The 27698-nt window shown below is 40.7% G+C and overlaps 2 protein-coding genes across 6 annotated transcripts; one reads left to right on the forward strand and one right to left on the reverse strand.

The window, feature by feature from the left end:
• On the reverse strand, positions 1-16511 carry C4H6orf52 (chromosome 4 C6orf52 homolog). 4 transcript variants are annotated; one of them, XM_084850301.1, is made up of 10 exons: positions 16382-16511; positions 15866-16235; positions 12553-12710; positions 8797-8865; positions 7582-7703; positions 5396-5572; positions 3866-3985; positions 2545-2938; positions 1385-1427; positions 1-382 (listed from the first exon to the last, which is right to left on the reverse strand). In XM_084850301.1, the coding sequence occupies exons 4-10, from the start codon at positions 8806-8808 to the stop codon at positions 246-248; spliced, it is 1005 nt and encodes a 334-aa protein (XP_084706427.1). In that variant the 5' UTR covers positions 8809-8865; positions 12553-12710; positions 15866-16235; positions 16382-16511; the 3' UTR covers positions 1-245. The 4 variants fall into 4 exon arrangements, with proteins under 4 accessions (XP_084706427.1, XP_084706425.1, XP_084706428.1 ...); XM_084850299.1 differs by having other exon boundaries at positions 7582-7706; XM_084850302.1 differs by lacking the exon at positions 15866-16235.
• PAK1IP1 (PAK1 interacting protein 1) lies at positions 16228-27698 on the forward strand. Of its 2 annotated transcripts, XM_084850297.1 has the most exons (10): positions 16228-16314; positions 18603-18765; positions 19286-19406; positions 20935-21009; positions 23282-23334; positions 24409-24554; positions 24634-24731; positions 25003-25102; positions 26119-26248; positions 26338-27698. In XM_084850297.1, the coding sequence occupies exons 1-10, from the start codon at positions 16252-16254 to the stop codon at positions 26478-26480; spliced, it is 1092 nt and encodes a 363-aa protein (XP_084706423.1). In that variant the 5' UTR covers positions 16228-16251; the 3' UTR covers positions 26481-27698. The 2 variants fall into 2 exon arrangements, with proteins under 2 accessions (XP_084706423.1, XP_084706424.1); XM_084850298.1 differs by lacking the exon at positions 20935-21009.

Genomic DNA, 27698 nt, shown 5'->3' on the forward strand with positions numbered 1-27698 from the left:
TTTGCAGAAACGAAGTTTTATTATTTACATAGTCAGGTCTATCTTGAGGCTAACTCTTTACATTTCTAGAATATTTACATGATTTCAAGATACCGAGTGATGAACAAAAATTACAAAGGCCATCAAAGCATAGCAAAAAAAATCCAACACTGCTTTAAAACTGAGGATCTAAAGTAATGTAGAAGAAATGTCAATTTAGCACCTTGGTCATAATAGTCATGCTATGGTGTTAACATAAGACACTTTTAGAAAGCAGTAGGGATCTCAGAGGTGACTGTATCCAGAGGTTGCCAATGACAGCTCATAAGTGTGTCAAAGAGTTCTTCACTTCTCACCATAAATTCTCTGTTCATTCTGTGAACATCTATGTTGAGTTGTGGATCTGTTCAAGTAAATAAAAAGTCAGTGAGCAAATAACCTAGTAAAACAACGGCTATACATAGAAAGCCCTTTAAAAGTTAGAATACTAAATATATTTAGTACATAAAGTTTGTTTTGAAAGTTTGCAGAGGAGAACTTAAGTATAGAACAGACAAAAAAAAAAAGGCAATACTCCTTGTTCCCTGAAGACATTCTTATCAAAAGTGATTTTAAAGATCTTCAGCAGATTGTTCTACCTCTTTTAATGATTCATTTAATTGGAATTATTCTATCTGGAAGAAGGCAGAAACAGGCTTCTTGTGACACTGGCTACAAATCAGAGATTATCTTTTAAAGTGCGTACCAGAGGGCTTGCACATGTTCACCGGAAGACTTAAAAAACAAAACAAAACCCACAACCACACAGAAGTCCACTGCAATTTTTGGGGGGTAATTCATCAGTTTCAAAAACTGCCTTGAAGTATACAGGATTGCAGTTCAAAAAAGATAAGAGGCCTGCTGGATGCAAGGACCTTTCCATAAAATTAAATGGGTTGTGACCATTGTCATAGGTCACTGTGATCTTTACATTTGGAAACATGGATTATAGAACAAATTATGTAGCAAGCATAGAAAACTGGCTGTAGCTGCAGGGCTGAAGATTTTTAATACTTCAGAGTTAAAGTAAAGCATGCTATGTTCACATATTGTGTTGTGCCCTATGCTAGCTACACTGTTAAGGAAATATTCTTTGGGCCTATACTGCACACCCTTATTTTATTCTTAACATGTCTATTTTCATTAAATTTCCATATAAGGTTTGGCTGCCTAAGGCTGCAATCATATGGACAAACTTACCTACAGTAAGCCCCACTGAAGACAGTGGGACTTATTTCTGAGTAAGCTTGCACAGGATTGCACATTTCAGACACATTTTTTTAGAGTCTACTATTTTTTCAGAGGTGTCCTCAATAAAACAAGATGAGCATCAAATTTCACTTTGAAGTACTAATATCAAAATTACCTTCTGTTACTAGATCATCATTTAAAACCATAGTAGAAGTGTCCTGTAAAAAAACAAACATGCATCATTTCTCTAAAAATAATTCCTATGGTTTTTCAAATGGAAGAGTTAAAGCACAAACTCTATAAACAGCGTAACCCGATCCCTAGCTTTTCTCCCCCTGCCCCGGTAATCATATAACGGGCTAGATCGCAAGTTATGCTAAACCACTTCAGCGCTACGTGCAGAAGTTAGAATGAATCCGAGCAAAGTCTTGGGGCTGTGTGCTCCCTCTTCCCATTATCTCCTTCCATTCAGCTAGAAGGACTTCACTAGCTTTAGCTCCGTTTTCCACTAATTCTGGTTTGTCATTTCATATGGACCAGAGACGATGGTTTAAAAGGAATTCTGGTCAGTTCCTGCAAAAGACAACTCCAAACCATGGGCAATGAAGCTGGCTTGTTTAACTAATCAGTTTGTTTTAAACCACAATCTCTGGATTGTATATAATAACAAGACAGGATTAGTGGAAAATTCAACTAAATGCTAGTGAAGTCCTTCACTTGGCCACAGGTGAAGAGGGGGGAAGGGTAGGGAAACACACAAGCCCAAGGCTTTGCTCAGGCTCATTCCAGTTCGAGCACATAGCGCTAAACCATGGTTTAGGTTTTTGTGTTAAATGTAAACCAGGCCACTGAGTACAGTGGTGTTAAATCGTAAAAAGTTGTATTTTGAATAGCTAATTGCAAGGATAGCAAAGGTGCAAAAAGTTTACGTAAATGTCACTTCTGATAACGTCTTACCCATGTTAAATGTTACTATTTAATACATTTGCTGAAATCCGTTAAATAATTGAACTGTTCTCAGTAGGAACATGTTCCATGATTTTAGCTGTAACCTGTAGTACTATACTCACTCCTAAGTGAGTAAGCTGGGCAGTGGAGAAAAGACCTATGTTCCGAAACTGCTATTAGCAGTTGTGATCAGAGTTACTGAGACAGGAAGGTTTTTTGCCTCCTCCAGCAAAACCCAAACTGCCCATCCCCCTCTGTGTGCATGCATCCATGTGTGTATGCATGCACATGTGCAGTTCACAGCCAACACCGGATGTGGCCTGAGGATTGTACACCCCTGCTCTAGCAAAAACCGATCTTTGATTGTAAGTTTATTCATGTGAATACCTGAAATACAGCTGGATTCATGGTTTGTTGTCCCATATTTCCGGTCTGTTGCATCCTTTCATAAGATGCATAGCTGTAGTTGTAGTCACTATACTCAGCATTATAATCTCCATATTCAGGATAATCTCCATATTCAGGGTAGTCACCGTAACGTTCACCGAAACGGGAACCAACGCGCTCAGCATAACGTTCAGGGAAACGCTCACCAAAATGCTCAGGGTAGCGGTCAGAAAAACGGTCAGAAAAACGGCCACCTCGATCAAAACGGTCAAAGCGTTCAAACCGTTCAATGCGTTCATTTCTATCATAATTATACTGCCGGTAGTAGTTCTGATAGTCTTGGTAATAGTCACTATAACTATAGGGCTGGTACCTCTGAAATTCCGCCTTTAATCTAAAACGCAAGGGGAAAAGCTTAAGTTAGAATTTCTCAAAAACATAAAATAAAGCCAATCAGGATATGAAAAGTCTGGCATTTCAGAAAAAGCCATTGAAAACCCATATTTCTTAGAAAAAACTGTCTTAAATAGAGTTACTGCCATTTTAGATGGCAAAACTCACCAAGCAGTCTTTGGTTAAGAGATATGCAGCAGAACCATTATACTATACAGCACATTTAAGAGAATGCATAGCGAAAAGATTAAATGAATAGATTTTTCCCTGTCGTACATTATTTGATTTTAGACTTGTTTTTCTATTTTTGTGTGAACCTTAAACAGAAGTGGATAATTACATCTAAGAGAAAGAAGGACATATTTTATTTATAGTTTAAAAACTTGCTTCTTAGATAGTTTAGAGTTAGTGACTCTCTGCTATTATAGGTGGATTTTAGGACAAATAATGTGTTCCCCTGCATGCCCCCAGCAGAAAAAGATAAAGTAAAGCAAGGAAATTCAAGTAGATCTAAGTACAGTTATCCTTTGTTATTCACATTTAAAATTTCAAAGTAGCAATAGAGCAACTAACAGCAAACCCCCAAGTGGAAGAAGTAAAAGAAAAGGATTGCTTGTATGTTCAACTGGCACATGACATAATCCTGCAAAGAAAGTTCATGTACTAAATGCTTTTTGAGAATGTAAGCCTTTAAAGTCTATTAATAAGGTGGTTTTAAAAGAAACCAGAAACTTAGCATGGCTGTTAAATGGTTATGACATAACTTAGAAAGGGAATAACTTAATTATTAGAAAGGGAAGGACAAAGATGTTGACAAGATTATGCAAAAAAGAAAACAGATAAACTTGGCCCTAGAGTAATCAGATACAAGTGACATGTTCATAAGAGATTTCTTAGCAACTTTTATAGGTAATTTATCATCAATTACCTTTTAGAAATTCCTAAAGTCAATCGGATTCGTTTTCCACCTAGACCAGGTGCATTCTGGCAATCCTGCAGTGCTCTCATCATATCACCTTCGTCAGAAAATCTGACAAACCCATAACCCCTAGACGGTTTTAAAATACATGTTTTAACAACACAGGCAAGTAAAGATATTCTACTAATGGAGTTCAAATTACTGCTGTAGTTCATCAAGTTTACCATCTGTTTCCCTTGGCATTTTAACTACCTTTCTGAAGGATTTCCCCTCAAGTGAATAGAAAGGAACATTATCTTCTACAGAATGATTCTTTTGAAAGAAATGGTAGTCTATTTTATCTCATCAAACCCTACACCAGCATAAACTACACAATTACTTCACCTCTAAACAATGTTTCCACACTACATCATAGTACTTATTAAGAGTAAAATTACGTAAGCAAAATTCTTGCGGTACTGTCACCCCAAATTTTGTCACTGCTACATTGGTTGACTCCAAGATCTCTTCAGATTTTCGCTAGCAGTCAAATCAGTTCCATCCAACAGAATGTAGCTGCACACTACCTCTTTGCCATCTGTAAACTGGAAAATTTTTACCATCCTGCTTGCACTCAATCCTGATTAGCGTGTCTCCCTTCCCTCTATATGTCCACTAAAGATATACAACATCAGAAACAGTGCAAGAAACTATTCTAATATATGTTGCACAATCATGAATGGCATATAATCAGTACCTTATTAGGGATCTCAAAAATTAAGACAGGCCCCTGTATACAAGCGTAGGCAGTTCCTGAGCAATACATGCCCTAACTTCCCAAACTTCACACTTTAGGGGTTCAGGGAACATGCAAGGGGACTTCCCCATCCTTTTCTACCCCCCACAAATTGCTCCAGAGGATCCCCCATCCGTCTGGAGCAAGTTTCAGGGGTATACAGTGGGAGGGGAAATCCATCTCACCAGTTCCCTTCCACTGATAGGGTTATATCCAATGCTGTCGTTCTATCTCTTGATTAGTCCAAAAGGTTAAAGGTAGATCTTACCATCCTCTTGCCTCTCCCCTTCTATTTATTTTAAATCTCCCTCATGTTTATCAATCAACCATGCTGTGGCCAACCAAAAAATTCCCTTCTTTCTGTAGGGTTTATTTTGCTTTCCCTCTGGTTCTCTACCTTCACGCTTGCCATGGACGTATTTGGTCCCACTGCCTTCTCTTCTATTCAGCCGCCAGGCTAATGCTATTTTTTTAATTATAATTTTATTTATTTATTTTCTATACTGCCCAATAGCTGAAGCTCTGGGCGGTACACAAAAACAGCCCTTCATCCACAAAGGATCTCAGTACATACAATTATACAAAGACAATACTATGAAACAACTGAAAACCGCTAGTCCAACCACTTTTGTTTTTAATCTTAAATTGCACTTAAGGAGGCTTAAACCATGCTTTCATGTGGGGAGGCTCACTATGAACATGTTGAGAACCTCAGCTATATATTGTTTCTAACCACCAGTATTTTTAATTTGTGATGAGATTACCTGGAATATCCCAGCAGATCTGTGGCCACTTTACAGTCTACACATGATGGATACCTTTTGAAAAAGTAGTCATAGAGCAAGAAATCATCCACCTCAGGTGTTATCTCTCCTACAAATATTGCGAATTCTGGCCTGGTAAATTCTGGCCTAACAAATTCTTGCCTTACAAATTCTGGCCTGGAGGAAATTAAAAGAAAAATATCATCAGTCTTCTTGCACTATAAACCTCAGGGCCCTGTATCCACCAGGTCACTTTCCACAGTGAACGTGACTCAAATACCTACCTAGGATTGATCCATCCAATACTTGTTTGTCCTTGCCCATGGTGCATTCACAGGCACCATGCACAGAAGAAAGCAGTGTTTGGGGTCATGTTTGATCAGCGCTCCTCAAACCAACGCTCCTCAAACCATTTTATCTGAAAATCTACTTCAGACCAAATTGTATGAGGACTGCTGCCTCACCACAAACTACCACTACAAAATATCCAAGCCATAAATGTTTACTATTAAAAACATTTAGTCCAATGGAAGTTAACTGGCCAACGCTAATTTAATCATTTCAATAGTTTGTGGATTGTGTTATTTGCCTTCTGTGCTTTCTCTGTGATACAAGATAGCCGTCCTCAAAACAGAATGTTTCTCCTAGTGTTCATGATAATGTTCAAAATTTTGATTTCTTTACTGCAGCTGTTACCTCATTGTCACCAAAAGATCATGAACTTACAAAGACTATTTGTGGCTAATAAAGTTATACTATCTACTTCCAAAATCAGCAGAGGTACACACATAACTTGGTGCAGAAAAAGAACATTTAAAAAATATTTTCCTGCAGGTCAGATTAGCTATTCATTCTAGCTGTTTTGGTGTTGCTGCTTTCTCCTATAGTGTGTAGCTTGGGTTTTTGGAACCTTCTACTCTGCAAGCGCCTGTGGTGTGATGCAGCTTATTCACTCCAACTGTTTGTGCCACATATCTGAGTTATGTGCATAGAGGGCTGATATGTAAGATATCCTGTGTAGGCAGCAAAAGTTTAGACTTCTACAACTCTTCCAGTACTATAAATCTAATACCAGAATCTACCTTTACATTCCCAGTTTAGACTTTTTGTTCAATAGAAGCAAGCAAGACAGGGAGATCCAACATTACATAAGTATCATTAAACAAACATTTCCATTTACGGATCAGATTAAAACAAATAATTCTCCAAAATATGGCAATGTTAAGCATTACAGTTGCTTTGCACAAAGGAGAAGAGGGGCATAGATAAATATTTAAGCAGCCCTCTGACCTAGCAACCATTACTACCAGAGAATGTCAATATATTTAATACATATATCCTGTCCATTAGACAAAAGCTGAATACCAGTGAAGCTTCAAGTAGCTTTATGAATATCCTGGCAAACAGGCATAAATTTAAATATTCAGCTAACTTTGGAAAAATGTCACAACTAATTTGGCTCTAATTACAGACCATATTCCCTTTTATTATATGGCATTACTAAAAATCAAACTGATTTTTTGAAAATAAATAATGCTCGCCAATATCCTGCTGTGACCTTGGTTTCTAATTCAGATCACAACTGCAATGCTGCTAATACTCTGTAGCACTGAGATAGGTTTCTTGGCTTTCTAGCCATTGGTATGGCTGTTAATTTTCAGCATGCGTCCTCCAAGGTGAAGTTGACATAGTATTGAACATGGCAAAATCTTAAGCATCAATGGTTAAAAGGGTCCAACAGACAAAGCACATTTAGTGACACTGAGAAGGCATATCAGAAAACCTTCAGGGACCAGTGATCAACCCAATAGGGCAGAGTGCTCTTGAATATTCTGGATGTCTACCAGGAGATGTATCAGCCTTCATGCTGAACAGGGTATTCTCCAGAGAGTCCAGGAACCATTGCCTATTGAAGCCTTTTGACTTATTTCATTCCAGATCACTTTAAGACAAGTTCATATCCACTGAGCCTTTTAAAGCTAATAAGTATATTTAACAGCTCTATTAAAGTGGCTTATTTCTTAATTTATTTAGCTATGGAATGAGCAGTTTTTCTACTCACAAAGCTTTACAAAAGAATTTGACAACCTAATATGATGTTTTTATTAACTTCTCACTACTTGATTTAGATACTATTATATGGACCAGAGCCAGCTCTTTTCTTGTCAGTTTCAAGGTTTCTTCACCTGCTTGGAATACTAGTAAAATCTGGTCTTCCTGCTCTTGCTTTACTCTTTTTCTTCCGTTTTTTGTGGGGGGATCTCCACCACAGAGGCAGGCTTTCTTTTTTGGCCTTTCCCACTGTATCCTGCTAGAATGAAAAACAGTTATACAGTATTTCATCTCAATTAAATGCCTCCCTCCCTCTCCCGATCACCACCTCGGTGATTTCCCCATATTCACCTTTCCCTTGACAGAAGCCTGGGGTCCCTTCTCTCCCTCCGCCTCCCATGAGGGAAAGCAGCCTCTGGGGAAAATGCCTGGCAAAAATAACAGAGCCAAAGGATTGTATGAAAAGCCATATTCCTCTGACTTGGTCAAGCTGGCTATAGGGGTGACTGCTTTTCACGCCAACATTTTGACTCCCTCGGTTTCCTTCATTTTAAAAAAAAGTTAACCGTTAGAGGCTGAACAAGCATGTAGTTTAAGATTTGCTTTTACAACAGGATCCTGCTTAAGATTTCTCAGAGACTCACTCAGAGAAACTATAACAGAATGAGGTCCTGTGAATAAGGTGCAGAGCCAGGTCACTTTTTTTTTAGCTTTTAAACACAAAGGGGACTCGGGCTCTTTTCAAGGATGTTGTTCCACCCTGCCAGGTGTTGGACACTATCTCAGGGCAACTGTCCGGGGCAGACCAAATCTAAAGTAGAGCTGAGGGAACTTGTGTCCAGTTTTCACACCAGCAACATGCAAGTGACAAAAATGTCACATTCAAAAAAGAAGCCAGCAGAGGCAGGTATATGGGAAGGAAAAGGGAAGGAGGCAGTAGCCAAGGTAACACAGGCAATATCCACCGTCTTAGGGATATAGACCAACATTTTCATTAAGGTTTACTTACATGGATGGTATCATTTCACTTCTAGTGCTCCAATGAAGGCATCCTAAATCGTGAGTGTTATAGGAAAGTCCCACCACAAAAACTCACTGTGCAACAGTGCAGAAAGCAAAGCTTCATGTTCTGCCCCCAAGCTGCTTCAGCTGACGTGATTAAGGATTCCACAGCAGGGGAGAACAATCTGTCAGAAATTTATCTGAGGAAAGCATAGGGCTAAAACCCACCACCACCCCTCCCCCAGAAATACTTGGTTTAAGCTTGACATTTGCCAACAGCTCTGGCATGATTGTCTCTTCCCCTTAGGAGCTTTGAATGTGGCCTCATTCTCACCAAATGATCTTACCTGGCTAGCCATTGTTAAAAACTATCTTCACAAGAAAAGGAAATCTGCTGCAGTTGCTCTTTTGGTGCTCTATTTTTTAAAAAAGGAAAAAAATATAAAGTTGTGTGAAAAATAATCAACCAAACACATACATTATTGCAGTGCTGTTGAAATTTTAACTTACAGACCAGTAGGAAACTGACAGCTCATTATGTCATATTACATCAGAAACCACATATTCATGCCCCAGAATGCCATGCAAATCTCCCACCCCACATTTCCCTGCAGCGTTCCGTGAACTTAACATGGAAAATGCCCCATTTGTAAAAAAAAATCCTTATTACAATACCAGTCAAACTGGGCAGTTTTGAAGAAGTGACTACCCCTGGTGTGTGTGTGTGTGTGTGTGTGAGAGAGAGTGTGAGAGCACGCGACAGACAGAATATATAAATTGCATTGCTCATGAGGCATGCTAAACTTAGTGTGTTAACAATTTTTTCAATAACTTCACTTTTCTTAAAAATTTAAAAAATGACTGTATGCTATTGTACTTATTATTGTCTTAATAATTTACAAGTATTCCAATAATAATTTACAAGTAAGCTTTGAATTTGTTTCTATACAAACATTTAATCTATATTAAATACATGTTTCCTAATCTACAAAACTTATTTATAACAGCAAATAAAGTTAACCTGGTATTCTCCCCACCCCTCCAAATATAAGTCAAACACACTACATCAAATCTAAATTATTTAAGGGAAGGATAGCAACCCTCCAGCCTGTGGAGGTTCCCCATCTAGCCCATGGCCCCATTGGACTCCCTTCCCCTTCCCAAGCCCCACCCCCTAGAGGCTGACAGGGAGTGGAATCCCCACTGTTATCTCCTTTCATTCACTGGAAATAACAGCAAAGAACCCCCCTGCATACAGCCCTCCCAATTAGAAGAGTGAGCAGTGCATTAAGAAAATATCCGCTACTATCTCCTATCAATGATCAGAGGTAACAATGGATGTTCCTATCCCCACAAGAAAAGCATTTTTTCCCCACGGAGAGAGGCAGGAGTCATTGCAGAGAGAAACTCCATGATGTCAGAGGGTGGGGCTTTGGGGGAGGGTCTGCCCGCAACATCCTCTGGCCCCCAGCGATGAGCCAGAGAGCAATCCAGCCCACAAGGGGGCTAAAGAGCCCCCCATCCTTGATTTCAAGCATCAGAAAATTTTCTCATTCGAACTCTCCATTATTCAAACTTTTTTGAAACAGAAGTCCTGCCAAGTGACTGCTCCAGGCTTGGTGGTAACAGGTTGCATGAGAAATTACTTTGTTAAGCCATTTCTCAACTGGAAAGGCTTGTATTCTGCTCAATTAGTTTCTTCTTCTTTAGCTAATTGCCAAGGAAGAACAGCCAATAAACAACTTCTATATATAGAATTGTGTGTGTGTGTATATATATATGTGTGTGTGTGTGCGCGTGCGTGTGTGTGTGTGTGTGTGTGTGTATATATATATATATATATATATATTGTTTCCTGTCAGATAATGGCATAACAGAATCATTCTGCACAACACTTTTCTTGTACACACTGACTTATCTTTATTTTTTAAGTGTCACAATGCTATCCTGGTAGTATTTGATCTGGAGTATAATTGTTACACCAGCACCTCACAACCCATGCCAGCCTTCCCCAATGTGGTGCCTCCAGATGCTTTCGACTACAACTCCCGGCATTCTGGACCACTGGCCATGCTAACTGGGGCTGATGGGAGTTGAAGTCTAAAACATCTGGAGCACCCCATTGGGTATGACTGGCTTATGTCATAACAGTGCAGTTAACTAATTGCCATTGCAGCAAGACCAGCTACAATCAGCAGATACTCCCGAAGTTGTTGTGCAGAATCCTGAACATATTTTGTGCAATACTGCCACTCATGCTGGATAAACTTATGTGCCCAGTACATGACAGAAACCTGTATTGTTAGTGGAACTGCTGTGGGCCCTAGCAGGATGAACTTGCCCACCTAGTCACACAGGATAATGTAGTTGCTCTGGCAGTGCATGCCAGCCTGTACACTAACTGCTCAAAACTTTAGGATTGAAGTGTTCATCTACTATAAATCACTGTACTTTATTTCACAATTTTAAAAATATAATTGCTTTAAGAACCTAAGAGCGCCTGTGCTAGATCCCACCAAAAGTCCATCTAGTCCAGCATCCTGCTTCCCACTAAGGTGACCCAGATGCCACCAGGAAGTCTGCAACAAGGACATAAATCCACTGCCCTGATGTTACTCCACAGCAACTAGTATTCAGCTGCATAATGCTTCTGAACACAGAGGTTCCACATAGTCATCATGGCTAGTAGTAGACTGATATACTTATCATCCATAAATTTGCCTATTATCCCTTTAAAGCCATTTAAACTAGTGGCCATCATCACAACTTGGGGCAGTAAATGCCATACATTAATTATGCATTGAACAAAGTAGTAGAATCTTACAAAATCTTAGATTAATCGTTTGTGATTAATTCCTTTTTTGAACAATATATGAACCACAAAGCAGAATACTATTATTTTATACAAGTTTTATACATTACAGCCTGGATAGTGCCAAACATTTCAACGGTGGATTATCAAATACAACGTTTCACAAAATTAATAGTTTACCACATAAATCTAAAAAACATAAGTATGGTTTAGTTATTTGTGTTTAAGTCATTTCTAGCCTGCCGTTCTGCACTGAGCTGTACACAAACCAGCTCACAATAAAAGCACCACAATTCATAAAATATCAAATCATGAATGACTGAGGCTATGCATGACTTCTCCAGGTAACGATACAACTACAGGCATACCAAAGGGAGTTGGTAAAAGGCCACCAATCCCATCTGAGCATCTAATAGAAGTGCTATATCAAGGACCAACCCAAAATTGCAAACCTGATGCTTTGGGAGGAATGCAACCTTGCATGGGAGTAGTCCCAGCACAACCAGAAAATCAAAGAAAGCTGCACATATCCTTACATTTTTCTAAGATATGTTACATGCACTGAAACATTGCTGGATTTACCAAACTAATCTGTTTATAAATTATACATCTATATACAGGGCTGGTTCGTATGATCACTGCAGCTCAAACAAGCCACAGTGGCTTCCTTAAGCCACACTGCATACCAGGCATGATCTGAATACGTCACCATGGCACAGCTTGTCATGTCATCCAAACCCAAGCAACATGGCTTGTTGGAGGGTTAAACAACACACAAATAACCCAACAACAGCCCATGGGTTAAGGGCTATTTAACCGTCCAAACAAGCCATGCTGAGAGAGCTATTGGGCAGTGTAGAAATATAATCCATGTAATGCTGCCCAGGTTTGGATGACACAACAAACTGCACCCAAGTGGCGATTACTCAAATTGTGCCCAGCACACACCATGGCTTGTTTAAGACACCGTGATCATATGGACCAGATCAAAGTCTCTGTACCTACATTAGGAAAACATTAGACTCAATATGTTAAATTACATGTCAAAAAATGAATTAAAATAGAAATATGGTGATAATTTTGTTCGTACAGTACAAAGTGCACCAAATCTGTACAAATTAGCAATGTGAATATGAATGTCTTGTGAATTGTGGATTAACGAAGCTAATAAATTGCTCCACTTACAGGGATGCTGCCAACAGACACATAAACATCTTAAAAAAAACACAGAGTAACTTGTTTTGCCACTTCATATTGGGCAATTTCAACTTCTGCTGCATATTTAACTTACCAGTCAGTGTCTACTACACAAACTGCCAAATAAAAAGAACTCTGGCTGCAGAAGACAGTGAGTACCAAAACAAGAGGTGATCCAATATATTCCTGGCTCCAATTAGTCTAATCATCAAAGTACTTTCTTCCTCCTAGATTGCTCAAACTTTGTTTTCACTACAATACAAATACATAAAATAAGAATTAGGGGCATATATTCATAGTTTCAGAACAATACAACTTAAGTTGACCTGGGGTGGAAGAGGGGGCATTTGCTATTTGGTCGTAAGTATTACAAATTCTTGCACACTTAGTTTTGCGACTGTACAAATTCCTGTGAAATAAGTCATTCCCTTCTATATACTGTACTTTAATATCTGGTACACGAACCCTGACTTATTCTAAAGACTAACAGATCACTGTACAACCACGTGTTTTTCAAATCCTTTGTAACAGGGTAATTAAATTATGCTCCATCAGTGGACCATGGGCTGATTTGCAACTGACCTGCTAATGCCTGCTGGTTGCTAGAATTCTTGGGAAGAATGCTGGATTAGGTGGACCACAGTCCACCAGTACTTATAGGCTGGGTTGAGCCGATACACTAGCCCACCGTGGGTCACGTTCAGGAGCAACCTACGCGGGGTTAGCGTATTGTGTGGGGAGCATTTTCCCTGCCCACGATTGGTGAAGTACCCACCCTCAGAACCCACTATCTGCAGAGTGGGTTTGGGCCCCCGGAGTGGCTTACCATGTAGTCTGTCGGGCTCTCCGTGGATAAATCCAGGCAACCATAGAGACAGCCGTCTAGAGCACCCAGAAGTGCCGGCAACACTCTAGCCTGCGCAGCCAATCTCTATGGTCATGGTCACCGAGCAGTGGCTGGAGAAGCCAGTGCAACCCCATTTCTGCCGTGGCGGCCACTGGGATGTGCAGCTGCAGTGGTGGGAGGACGATGGCAGGCATGGGTAGAGGAGGGGTAAGGCAACAAGGCTGCCCAGCGTGGTTCCACAATCGTGTGGGGGGCATGCTACCCCGCCCCCGGTGATTATATGAACACACCCATAATCTTAAGCAAGAACATCTACTCACGTCAACTGAACACAGGTTACTTATGCCTAAGACAAGTAAACACTCTTGGTTTATACATTTAAAGCACATCAGTAGCTTTAGAAAAAGTTGATGCAAGAGTTTTCTCTCCTACTTTACACTGATTTTTGTTATTAGTTTAGTGAGCATCAGAAACTATAGTATTACTGTAGCCAGATGGTTATAGACATGGATAATGGGAAACTATTCAAAGACAGATGTAAGCTGCTTTGAAGTTTAAGATCTAGGTGCAATAAATACTCCCATGTCCCATTTATAATCTTAAGATTCTAGTTGTGGTGACTGTCAGTAAAGTGGATAGACCACTGACTTGACCCAACAAAAACTGCTATTATATGTCTGAGTTCTGCAAGATTGGAGCCACAGAGGGCACATCAACTAGAACTGCAATCTGAAAAACGCTTAAGTGAATACATGGAACTGTCTTGATTATACCTGACCGTTGATCCATTGCCCCTGACTGATAGTGGCGTTCCAAGATCTCGGCAGGAATCTTAACTGGAAATGTCAGACAGACTGAACCAGTGTAGACTGATTTAAAACAAAGCAATTTGGGGCACAATCCTATGGCTGCTAGACAGTGGCTAGATGGCCATAGGATAGGTCGGTTTCCAGGAACCAACTTTGGAGCTCACACTCAGAGGTCGGTATCCCAGAGAACCGCCTCCCCACCCCCCTCCCACCATCTCATAGGTGACACGGATCACCCCTGGGCTTGTAAGAACGTGCAGAGCAGGGCAAAGGGGGCTTCCTGGGGATGGGGAGTGCAGAAGTGCTGGTACGACACTTCCTATGTCTGGGAAGTCTGGGAAGACACTTCCTATCGTCTGGCCTCCCCACCCGCACTCTCATATCACATGGCTATGTAGCTGAAATCAGCCATCTAGCCATGAATGCAGGGTGGGTAGAGATTGGAGGAGAGGATCCCCTCTGCACTCCTCCTGCTGTGCATTGGATAGGCCGTCACTTCTGAGTTCGGAGGTGGCCGCCTATCTGCATAGGATTGTTCCCTTAGATCACTGATTTAAATCAAGGCAATTTGAATTGTTTCCCAATTCTCCTTCATTTATTTCCTAAAAAATGGTGCAAATCTGACCACTGAACCATATTAATTTACAACTACAGTAGAATGCACACTGTTGTTTTGTCTTACAACAATGCCTTGCATTTCTGTTGCACTGTATAACAAATAAGTTTTTTAAAAAAGAGTTGGGCCTAAGTATGTATATCTTTCTCAAAATGCAATCCAGACTTCAGATCACTAGAACACAGAGGCATGTAAATATCAAGTAGTAAAAGAGTATTAGTAAAGTGGAAGCCTGTGAAAAAGATTTGCTTTTGAATTTTTAAATATGAAGAAATTCAGGATAACAACTGTGGTGGTGAAGGGATTTTACCTGACAACCGGGTTTTTAAAAAATTGTTTGAAGTTCTGGTGGGAACACCTGTTTAATTAAAAGCTTTTTTTTTTTTTAACCTTCCCAGTCTTTTCTTATTGCAGTTCTCAGACTAAAGTTTTACTTAATCTAGAACTGCACACGTATACTAAACTGAGATTCTTTCAAACGTATCTAGTGCCCCTTGTTTGTCTCCCTCTCTTTAGGCAAGCCACCCATTGAAATTGTTAATTAATACTTTCTCTAAGTTCGAAGCCCAAGATTCACACCCCAGTTCTACCCATGTTTGTTTGGAATTAAGCCCTATTAACACAATAAATGAAATTAGTCCTTAACTTAAAGTTACAGTTTAATTCAATAAACACAACTCATAAATACAGTTGGAATGCAATCTTACGCATCGTTTCATGGAAGTAAGCCCCACTGAATTAACTAAAACTATTCCGTTGTAAGAACAGAAGGAGTACGGTTGGTGGGCCTGCATGTGTATATGCGTGCGTGTCACACGCACACAAAATATCCGCAGCGCTTGCAGCCCAATCCTACCCATGTTTAGAAGCGAGCTGCATCGCGGCCGGCCGGCCGGCCAGCCAGCCACGCTCCACAGTAAGTGTGCGCAGGCTTGCTGCCATCAGGTGCTAAACGGAAAGCAGCGGGGGAGGGGAAGCGAAGGCTCCAGCGCGCGCTGCGGCCTCCCTGGCGGGGGTGGGGCAAAAGAGGCTCCACGCGGAAGGGCTGGGAACAACCCCCGGGAAAACCTAGCACAACTTGCTCGTGAGCTGAGGAAGACAGACCCCTCTCCCCACCCCATCCCCGGATACTAACGTCTCCGGCCTTCTTGAGCGCCGCCATAACGAGCCCTTCGGATCTTGCAGCGCTCCCTTCCGCCGCTGCCGCCCCCCTTCTCCCTTCTCCTCCGAGTGGACTTCCGCCCCAGGCTGCCCCTGTGACTGCCTGTTCGATTTACCACAGGTCTTTCTCCCCCCCCCCACGCCCTTCTTCCCCCGAACGTGACAGGGACGCTTCAGAGGAAGCGGCGGTTGAAAGAGGGACGCGGCGGTGACGGTCGCTCGCGCGCGGTTCGTTGCGGCTCCTGATCAGGCGGAGAAGTAGACACCCTCCGCCACGAAAGGAGGGGGAGGGGTGGCTGTGCCACCCGTCGGAAAGAGAAGGACCCGCATCTCATTAGGCGTAGCTGAAGAGGCAAAGAAATGGAGTTGTTAGGGGGATGCTACGAACAGATTCTGTTCGGGTTCGTGGTGCGCCCGAGCGAGGTAATAAAAAAAAAGGGCGCCGGCAGGGAGGGAAGGTGGGTGAGGGGGCCACAGGTCGCACACTTACCTCGAGGGCCGCACACGGCGCAAGCGACGCCTGGGTCGCGCGCGCTGCCAACGTGCGCGAGGGGAGGGAAGCCTGCTGGCTGGCTCGCCTCGTCTTGCTCCAAGCCTGCCTTCCTTCCTTCCTTCCTTCCTTCCTTCCCAGAAGCCTCCGCGGCATCTCCCCGCGCTCAGCCCCGCCCCCGCGGGTTCCGCACGTGGCCGCGGGGCGGGGGGAGGAGGAATGGAAGGGGGGAAGTCGCGAGGTGCGTCCCGCGCTCCTGAGGCGGCAGCGCGGGCCGCGTTGCGTAAGGCCCGCGCGGTCCAATGGGCCTAGGGAAACGAGGGGCCTGGCGGACAGGGCCGTGGCGACGGCCGCCTCACGCTTAGATGGCCTTGAAAGGGGACGAGACCACGTCCTTGAGGGTCACGGTGGCTGTATGCTGCTGGTGCCTCCAGGTTTCGGAGGCGGTTGGTGGGGAGCAGCCGAGGGAGAGGGCTCTGACAGCCGTCGTGCCCTGCTTATGGGCTTCCCTGAGGCACTTGGTTGTCAAGTGTGGGAAGCAGGATGCTGGACCAGATGGACCTTTATTTATTTCTTTATTAGATTTATTAGCCGTCCATCTGGCTGGCTATCCGGCCGCTCTAGGCGGCGTGGCCTGATCCAGCAGGCCTCTTCCTGTGCTCTTACGTTTATTCATGCTTGCCTGCATGAACATAAGCAGATGTGAACCTATTAGTAGCCAAGAAGCTTGTTATTTAGGACAAAATCCTATGCATGTTTAGGCAGAAAAAAGGCTTACAACTCCCAGGACTCCTCAGCCAGCATAGCTGGGAATTTTAGGACTTTTTTTCTGCCTAAACTTGAATAGGATTGTGCCTTTAGGGTGAAATTCTGTGCATGCTTACACAGAAAAAAAAGTCTACAACTCCCAATATGCCCTAGCCAGCTATGCTGGCTGGGGGATGCTAGGAGTTGTAGGACTTGTGTCTAAACATGCATAGGATTGCACCCCTAGCTGCTAAATTTTAGTAGGTGCACCAGAGAACAGGAAGCAGGACATAGTATGTCTGACTGAAATCACAAAAGAGTCTTGTGATAAGCTAAAGGCAAATACATTTATTATGGCATAAGCTAATGTGGATTAGAGCCCACTTCAGGAGAGATGTGAGGAATTATCAGCTGACATATAGCAGGGAGAGACATTCCAGTGCCCTGATGATTTGGACTACAGCTCCCATAATCCCTGACTACTGATCATGCTGGCTGGGGCTGATAGGAGTTGTAGTCCAAAGCATCTGAAGGGCACCAGGTTGCCTGTCCCTGACAAATAGACACAAAGTTTTAAAGGGGACAAACTAAACAATTGGGGCCCAAAGGCCATCAAACGCAAGAGGTCCAGTCTGACATTTTTGTGCAAATCTCCAATGTAATGTACACAAATAAACACAGTGGCTATTTATAGCAGCATTAATTGGCAATAATATAATCTTGCTAGCTTTGCTATGCTAGCTGAAGTAGGTGGTACTGACAAAACAATCAGATTGCAAGGATGCTATGCATGCTTGTGAGTAAGTTCTTAATACAGTTAGGGAAAACTTACTTTTAGCCCATATTATTAATTCATGCTAAGTTAGTTTAACATCCTTTATTTTCAAGGAGCATTATGTATTAAAAAATTAACGGAATGGTTTGATTACAAGCATGTTAAGCCAGATAACATGACTCAACAAAGTGCTTGATTACCATTTGAGAGAGTTTATAATTTGTTTTCTTTCCATCAGATTTGTCAAAGGAAATGTGTCACAGTTCCTAACTATATTTGTACCTGCTGGATAACAGAAAGTTTTAGAAAGCCAAATGGAGACTAGTCATGATCATACTGATAATATTTTCAGATCTATCATCTCCTTGAACATGGAGTCTTTTGTTGAAAATAAAATAAGGAGTAGGAAAACAAATATAGTTTACAATTGAATAGGGGGTTTTTTGGTGCTGTATTCTGATCCTGTTTCTGGTACAGTTAATCATAGTTAAGTCCCATTGAAAACAATGACCGTTAGTCATGACTATAATCTCTTTGCTCCATGGGATTTTGTTATGTCTCTGTTTAGCTGGATCAGTGTGCTTCGGTGTTGTTACTTCGTGTGTGTGTGTTTTTAAAACTGGTCCAATGGAATATTATAAGCAAATCATAAAGCAATTTTTATATGTTTCTTTTGCTCCTTTTATGTTTTATCTTCAGAACTGGGCAGCTGTTCCTGATTTCACCCACCATGCCCACAGTGCTTCATTGTCAGCAGTAGCTGTCAATGACAGATATGTAGTCACTGGCAGCAGGGATGAAACCATACAAATCTATGATATGAGAAAGAAGGTAGAACATGGGGCATTGATGCAGCACAATGGTAAGGACCTTATCCTTCTTATGTACGTTGCATATAATGGGAGCGAGATGTGTATTAGAGAATGTTAGTTCTCAGCATGACTCAAGTACAGAGAAATTGGAATAGACATAATATTATTTTGCCTTGATCCAGAGGCTGCCTGGATATGTGGAAGCATCAATAAGAGCATGGTGCATAAAGGCTTCCCCATTCATTTCAGTGGTGGATAGAATGGGGAAGTCAGCTGGGACAGGAGCTCCATGCACATGTATTTTTTGTATTTATTTTCCATCCTAAATAACATACATAGAAATAAATTTCATGGATTTCAATGGATCTAAATTCCAAGTAAGTGGTGCTTAGAGCTGGGGAGTTTCTGTCCATCAAATGATAGACATAATCTTCCAAACACAGTACATGCAGATTTGCAGGGGATACATAAATGCTATGTTGCAAAATTACCATTTTGAAATATAGCTGATGTATTTTAGTTCAAAATGTCTATACTGCATGAAATGGAACTGACCATGTTGATTTTTAGGCACTATAACCTGCTTGGAATTCTATGGAAGTGCACATCTATTGAGTGGAGCTGAAGATGGTTTCATGTGTATTTGGAACACAAAAAGATGGGAATGCTTGAAGTCCATTAAAGCACACAAGTAGGAATTGTTCTCTGTTTTCTTTTGAGATTATTATGGCTTCCATCCAGCAGAACTCTGTTCACATAACAGGGCTTTCCTCCTCCCTCTACCCCACACCAAAAAGCAGCTCAAGTGAATCAGGGGACCCTCCAAAATGGTATGGTATGTGGTGCTGCAGTGGATGGTGGAAATTGGATGGGGGTACCTTGTGCAAGCCACATCCCATGCTATTCTTGAGGGTTCCCTGACTCTGGATCCAAGCCTATATGTTTATCTGTTTGTTTGTTTGTTTAGTTATGCTATTTCTGTGCCACTCCATAACCATCAGTTCTCTGGGTGATAAATTTTTTTTAAAGAATCCATATAAACATTAAAAATACCATTACAATGTAAAACATACAGAGCAGATAAAACAATAAAATCGAGAACAGGTTTTAAAACTTTAAAAAGCCAAAGTCCATTAAAGCCCTAGCAGGCCCCTAAAACCCTGTGAAAGTAAAGTATTCACCTGGTAACAAATGAGTACAGAGCCTCTTTGGGGAGGGCATTCCACAATCAAAGTGTGCCTATTGCCAAGAAGGCCCTCTCCTTAGTAGCCACCTGCTAGATCTTACTTGGTAGAAACATCTGGAGAAAGGCGTCCGATGAGGACCTTAAGGTCTAGGTAGGTATATATGGGATGAGGCAATCCTATAGGTCACCTGGTCCCAAGCCCTTTGGGCCTTTAAAGGTTACAACCAGCCCTTTGAATTGGGTTCAGAAATAGACTAGAAAGTAGTGCAGCTGATGAAGCACTGGTGTAATATGTTCAGATTGTCCAGTACCACTTAACCTTGCATCCCTATTTTGGACTAACTGAAGCTTACAGACTGTTTCAAATGTAGCCCCAAGTAAAATGTATTACATTAGATTAAGTATGAGGTTACCAGTGTGTGGATAACTGTAGGTGAACTATCTCTATCCAGGTAGGATCACAGTTAGTTTAGCAGCCAAAGCTGATAAAAGGTAGTCTGAGCCACTCAGGCCACCTGTGCCTCTAGTAAAAATGTTGGATCAGTGAGTACCCCCAAACTGTGAGCTTGATCCTTTTGGGGAGTTCAGCCCCCTACAGAACAGGCTGAATATCACTCAGCTGGGCAGACAAACTACCCACTAATACTACCTCCATCTTATCTAGATTGAGTCCTAGTTTATTGGCCCTCATCCAGTTCACTTACTTTTCTACACATGGTGTAAGTGGTGAACAATAAAACATCTTAAAACAATTGTAAATAATTGCTTTACACCTAAGCAAACAGTTTTTTTCAAAATTCTGAAAACCAAGTATGGTCAAGTTTAGGCAGGTCTCTTCAATTAGGAAGTTATAATATTGAAGTCTAAGAATTAGGGTACTTTGGTCCAAGCTCAATGATACTACTTTACAGTGAAATAGGATCTGGAGGAAAGTCTTGACATCAGATTATAAAGAGGTGGGGATTACATATTATGATTATTGTTAATGTGTTCATGGGAGTAATGAATTATGGCTATTTGTCATTTTCATTAGAGGGCACGTGACATCTCTTTCTATTCATCCTTCTGGAAAGTTGGCTTTGTCGGTAGGAACAGATAAGGCATTAAGGTGAGTTGAAAGGCTGCCAACTTTAGAAAACCTTTTTAATTAAAGCTGATGTCAGAGTCTTGTAACATTAAATCAGGAGTACACAATTATTTTGGTCCCAAGAGCGACATCGGGTATCTGCTCTGGTGGCGACGTGTGTGGGCGCACATGCGTATATAAGTCAGTCTGTCTGTCTGACTCTCTCTCTCTGTCTCTCTCTCTCTCACACACACACACACACACACACACACACACACACACACCACATGTACTGTGCTTGTCTTATACAATGCTAATACTTAAAAAAAATTCTAATATTTTAAAACTTTCAGTTTAAGGCAGATTTGGGCAACTTGTGCTGCATTTCCTTGGGGGTAATCAGGTGGGCTGGGGTCCCCCCCTCAAGCACACAGACAACACATACACGCCCACACACAGAGTAACTTCCCCCCATTCTCACGCATACGCATGCCTACTCACACTCAACTTTAATCCTTCCTTTCTCACCGCCACCAAAAAAAGAAAAAATGCTTTAGGAATGGGCTCCATGGTTCTTGCCATAGAAGCCTTTTCCTAGAGTGTACCTAGAGCGGCTTAGGAAGCAAACAGGAACCCTCGAGCACTGCTTCCTAGGATGCTTTAGGAATGAGGCTTCTATGGAAGAAACCATAGAGCCCGTTTTTAGAGCATTTTTCCTTCTTCTGAGCACCAGCAGATGCTGGGTGCTTGAGGGGGTGGCATCAGAGGGGGCTTGAGGGGCCTGCACTTTTTGCACCCTTGCCTTAAAGGCTAATAAACTTTTTTGACTAGAGTTCATGTGGTCGATTGTAGTGTATACAAACTTATGCCATAAATTTGTTAGTTAAGGTGCTACAAGACCCTTTGTTCTAAAAATAAGAACTTTGTTTTCTCTTGCATATTACGTAGTAAATGTTAAAATGTAGTATGATATTTTTAATTAGCAGGAATCTTAGTTCATCAGAAACTTTAATTTAGTTTGTTAATTTGCTTGACAAGGGAGAAATCACAGAAGAGCAGTAACAATTTCCAGTTTATTCTCATAACTGGAATCCAAACTCTGGCTACATTGGAGACTTTGGATGGGTGCCAGCGCTGTATGCCACTTCTTTTCCTTCCCCTGCTCAGCTTACACCATCTCCTGTCTTGGTACCCAACTTTGCATTGTCAGGATGTATATGTATGCATTTCTCCTGCATTGGCAAAAGACCAGGCCATACAACTGAAAAGGGTAGGGTATAGGCAACAGAAGGGTCAGTGTGCTATATAGGGACCTGATGGGCATTTGTCTTGTAGCTTTGAACAGAAGGGACACTCAGATGTTCATTCATCAGTGCCTTCACTCTGGCATCTAAACCAAGCCAAACACCTCCAAAACTTCTAAACGGAAACAAAGAAATTGTGATGATGTGACCCACATTAGGCCATGACTTACATCTGTGTCCCAGCTTGCCAGTTGAAGACCAAAGATCTATACTGCCATCTGTTGTTACAGCTGGCTCCCTGAGTTCTCCCATATTACAGGGGGGCAGGGTCTCCCTACCTGTTTAATGCCAATCTACTCCACTTAAGGCTGCTGAAATATACGAGTGTTAACATGTGGTAGTTAACTTAAGAGTAATTTGTATATTTTGTATTACTCTTGTAATTTGTATTGAGAGTCTGTTTAACTGAAAAACAACAAATGTCTGCTTAAATAAAAACCACTAGGCAAGGGAGGACCAGTGATGCAGCTTTGTCTGATTCTTTAGGCTGATGCAGAAACACACTGTCTCCTCTTGGTCATGACCAAGACACACATCCCAGAACTGTGGTGTTTTTTTTTTTTTTAGTATATATGAATATTGTGAATGTATGTGTTTTTAGAGAAAATACAAGTGCTAGGAAGGAGATAGAGCTTCAGTTTGTTCTTGCTCATTCACTACAGTTTTTCATCCACATCTTCCTGAAGGGAAAGTACAGGCTGCAATATTATTACCTCTCATGTTTCTAGGCCTATCTCTGTTTTGTTCCCCTATAATCATTTAAAAGTGCAGGAGATTGTCTTTGCCTATCGTTCTGGCTGATTGGGAAGAAGGAATGGAAAGGACAGTGTTGTCTTCCCACCCATTTAAATTCCTGGAGAATAGGCAGCTGATCTTTAATACAGAGAAATTAAAAGTAACTGTTTAAATCAGGAGTTTACTTTTAACATTTCTTAAATTGTTCATCTTTAAGAATTATACTTATTTCTTTACTTCAAAATATGATTATTCAGCCTCTTGGTATTTTTCAGAACATGGAACCTTGTAGAAGGAAGATCTGCATTCATAAAAAATCTAAAACAAAGTGAGTGTGTCCCTTTTGCTGTGCATTTTTGTTCTGCGTTATAAGAACAGCTATGCGTGATCAAAGTCTGTTACATTTTTGAGACAGTTTATAATCATCTGGTTGCAAAGCAGCCATGAAAATAGTGAGAATTCCTATTTGCTAATTTAAAAATGTGCCACCTTTCCTCAGTGCCCTCATATCCCATAAAATGCTGTTTTGAGTAGCTTGCCTTCTCACTGGCAATTGCTTGATTTCTGGCTAAAATGAAACTCCAATCCTAAATCCTGTTACCAGCTCCAGTCTCTCTTACTTCATGCCTCTTCCCCTTCATCATACCTAGAATTTAATTTTTCTGTTAAGAGAGTTCCTAGTTCTAAAGTATTGTTTAAGGTACAATATTGTTTATTGTTTAAATCAAGCTTTTAAAAACACTGCAACTGAGTGATCAGAATTATTTTTTCTTTTCTGTTGTTTAAGGAAAAAGCAAAATCAAACATACTAACCCTGCAGATAAAACCTGTGGTTACATGAAACAACTGGGTGGCTGGTAAAATGTACTCTGCACTCCTCCTGCCATGTATTGGATAGGCAGTCGCCTCTGAGTTCGGAGGCAGCCCACTATCCCCATAGGATTGCTCCCTAAGGCCTCATGGAGTGGACAAAAAGGTGGCATTCCTGGGGGCAGGGGGAGGACTGCAGAAGTGCCATTAGAACACTTCCTATGCGCCATCTAGCCTCTCCCTCCTTGTTCCGATGTGCCTTGACTAGTCAGCCAAAATCAGCCATCTAGCCTCAAATGCAGGGTGGCTGGAGCACAGAGGAGAGGATCCGCCCTGCCCATCCTGCATTGGATAGTCAGTCGCCTTTGAGTTCAGAGGTGGCTGACTCTCTCAGTAGGATTGTGCCCTAAATTATCTTGCAGAAGTTTAAAAATGTTCTAGATACTTTCTCTAAATTTGATAGGGTTTTTGGCTTGTGTTATTGATAACAGCTAATATTAGATTTTCCTATCTCTTCTGCAGTGCGAGTCTTTAGTGTGTGTTTGAAATCAAACTTTGACAAAATCTGTGTCATGTTCCTCTCTTAACTTAGATTCGCATCTTGTTAAATGGTCACCTACTGGTGAGATGTATGTGGTTGTTATAGCTAACAAAGTGGATATGTACAAGCTTGAAACTGCTTCTATCTCCGGCACCATTGTTACAGAAAAGAGAATATCTTCAGTAACGTTTATTACTGTAAGTAGAAAAACAATGTCAAAGTAACTAAAACATTCTAAATAAATCCAGTCTCATCTACTTTTTTTTACTCTTAAAGGATTGCATACTTGCCATTGCAGGAGATGAAGAATTTGTACGGTTATTTGACTGTAAATCTGCAAAGTGCCTTTGTGAATTTAAAGCTCATGAAAACAGGTATTTTCTGTTTAATCACATAATTGCTAGGGTATTTTGCATATTTCGGCTTAATTTTTATATACTTGTAATGTTTTCTTTTGAGGCTTGTCCTATGAGGGCAAATATATTGCCATTATGAAGGTGCCAATGTTCAGTACTTCAAGTTTCACTGATTTCATTATGAGAGAATTAAGTGCGTGTTGACTTCTCCCTCTGAAATCAGTAGCTGTTCAATATTACCAGGATGTTGATTTTATTTTGATAATTAATATCAACGATTATTCCACAGAATAAAAGAAATATACGGTTTTGAAATGGAGGGCTCACATATTCTGGTGACTGCATCCAGTGATGGATACATTAAGATGTGGAGTCTTGATCTTGCCAAGGTTTGATTATTACCAAGCTAACTGTATAATTCATGGAAGAATACTTAGGGTTGTGTCTAATATTCCACTAGCAGAAAAAGTACAAGAGGTGACGTTCTTCTCACTTATACTGACGTTTAAAGATATGTTAATTTTCTGTAATGAACTGGTTGGAAATGTAACCAATTTTACTGAGTGCCCATCGTCTCGTATATACACAATATGGTTAGTTTTTGGCTAGTGATTATAAAATAGCCTTCTAAAACATAAATCACTCTGAATCACTACTTTTTCACCCCACTTATATATAACATAAGAAGAGCCATGCTGAATCAGACCAAAGGCCCAGCATTCCATTCACGTAGTAGCCTATTAGCTGCCTATGGGAAACCCACAAGTAGGATATGATTGCAACAGCACCTTCCCTCTCATGTTCCCCAGCAACTGGTATACAGAGGCATACTGCCTCTGATACTGGTGGTAGCATATCACCATCATGACTAGTAGCTATTTATAGCCTTTTCCTACATGAATTTGTCAAATCTCCCTTTAAAGCCATCCAAATTCATGGCTATCTCTACATCTTGTGGTAGCAAATTCCATAGTTTAACTATGTACTGCATGAAGAAGGCCCCTGCTGTCGTGTGTGTGTGTGTGTGTGTGTGTGTGTGTATGTGTATGTGTATGGGGGGGTGTTGGACTTACAAAGCAATTCCTATGCATGTCTACTCAGAAATGAGTTCCATTGAACTTACTCCCAGGTAAGTGTGTATAGGATTGTAGGTCTAATTGAACACAATTCTGAGCAGACATATATATGATTGTACTATTGAGCAATTTTAATTTCCTCCTTTGCTATCATAATTTTAGCTTCTTCGCTAATCTCTCACAGTTCATCTGATTATGTAGGCTATTGACTTACAAAGCTCATGCCACGATAAACCACTTACTTAAATTTGGAACACATCTTCTAGGCTGCTAGAAGATAACATTACTACTTTTCTGGAATTTACATGAACTCATTTTTATTTTTTCAGATTAAGGATGCCCCTGCATTGCTGTGTGAAGTCAATACTAAGGCCAGGCTTACATGCTTAGCAGTGTGGCTCCAAAGAGATTTAGAAACAAAGCAGACCACTAATGAAGCTGCAATGTCTTTAGATCAAGGTATAAGACTTCCTTGGAGTTCTGGTTCAGCTGTATGTAAAAAGATTATTTAATTATTACGTTTTTAAAATTAAACAATTTTGTTCCAGTGCGTGAAGCAGAAGAGCCACTGTTTAAGAAAAAGAAGATTTGTGATAAGTCAGCAGAGGGAGGTGGCCAAGAAGCCTCCACAAAAAGGAAATCAGCAGATGAACAGCAAAAGAAGAAAAAAATGTTGCAGAGATTAAAATGAATATGAGTTAATTAACATCAGTCCTATCACATACAAAATGACCACCAGTTTTCACTTTTTCCACTTAAATGCAATTATGGCAGTCAATTTATGACAATTTGATTTATTAATATTTATAGAAAATAGCCATTTTATTTAAACTGTATCAGTTTCCAGATCTTTCGACTGTTTAAAGGTGGCAGGAACAGCTATCAAATAAACATTTTATAAAGTATCTGAAACATCCGACTTCAATAGTATTTAAATTTGTTTGCAAGTTGCTAACAGATTTTGGAGCTCATGAGTATGCTGAATGTGTTTTCTTTAATTCTCATACTTCTATCATCTATTACATTTTTGGACAAGTAATTCAAATACAGAAAACTCCATAGCATCAAAATCATTTTAAAATTATTAATACAATTCCCAAGGTGGGTATTTTGTTTTCCTTAGCCCTTTCTGTTTGTTGCTCTTGGAAGGAGAACTTCCACTGTTAGAACTGCATTTGTTGGATGAAATAAGGATTCCACATATTTTTGGATACATACATAGAACATATCTTAGTGTGCTTGCCCATTTGTTTCAATAAAGATATATATTTATGCAAAGCATTATACATGTAGATCTGTTTTCCCCTATTAGGAAGCACTTCCAACTGGAAGAGCTCTGTATCTACAACTGACTTCCTGTGACCATAAGTCATTTTATGGTCTACAGAGCAAAGCAGACCAGCATATCTTAATAAATACCTGATTATAGCCAGTACACTTGGTATAAGCACCTATCCCCAGGAATAACACCACTAGCATGTTTCTTGCACTAAATCTTTCAGCACAAGCTTTCTTTCAACCAATATTCAGACTGGATTAGGGCAGTTCTTAAATGCTTTATAAACCTATTCCATAACCATAATCTTACACTAGACAGGCTACAACAATATTCATCAGAGACTTCTCTACAGTGGCTAGAATATTTGCAAATACAAAGTTTTATGAAAAATTTTTTTTGTTACGATTACACGTTACTGGGCCACTAATCTCATTTGAACACTTGTTTGAAAAGACTTGCTCAGTGAATAGAGAACTGCTCTTGCAGATATACCAGATATTACTTAGGGAGCAACAAGATAATAAAACAACTTATATGACCAAATGGGGGGGAAAGGTTAGAAATAGAAATTGCAGGTGTTAAGCCTATGGCATTTAATTGCCTCAAAAGTGGAATAAAAACACAGTACGT

Source organism: Heloderma suspectum, chromosome 4, assembly GCF_057233095.1.
Source record: "Heloderma suspectum isolate Gila_16-S chromosome 4, 16-S_ref, whole genome shotgun sequence".
Classification (NCBI taxonomy): Eukaryota; Metazoa; Chordata; class Lepidosauria; order Squamata; family Helodermatidae; genus Heloderma; species Heloderma suspectum.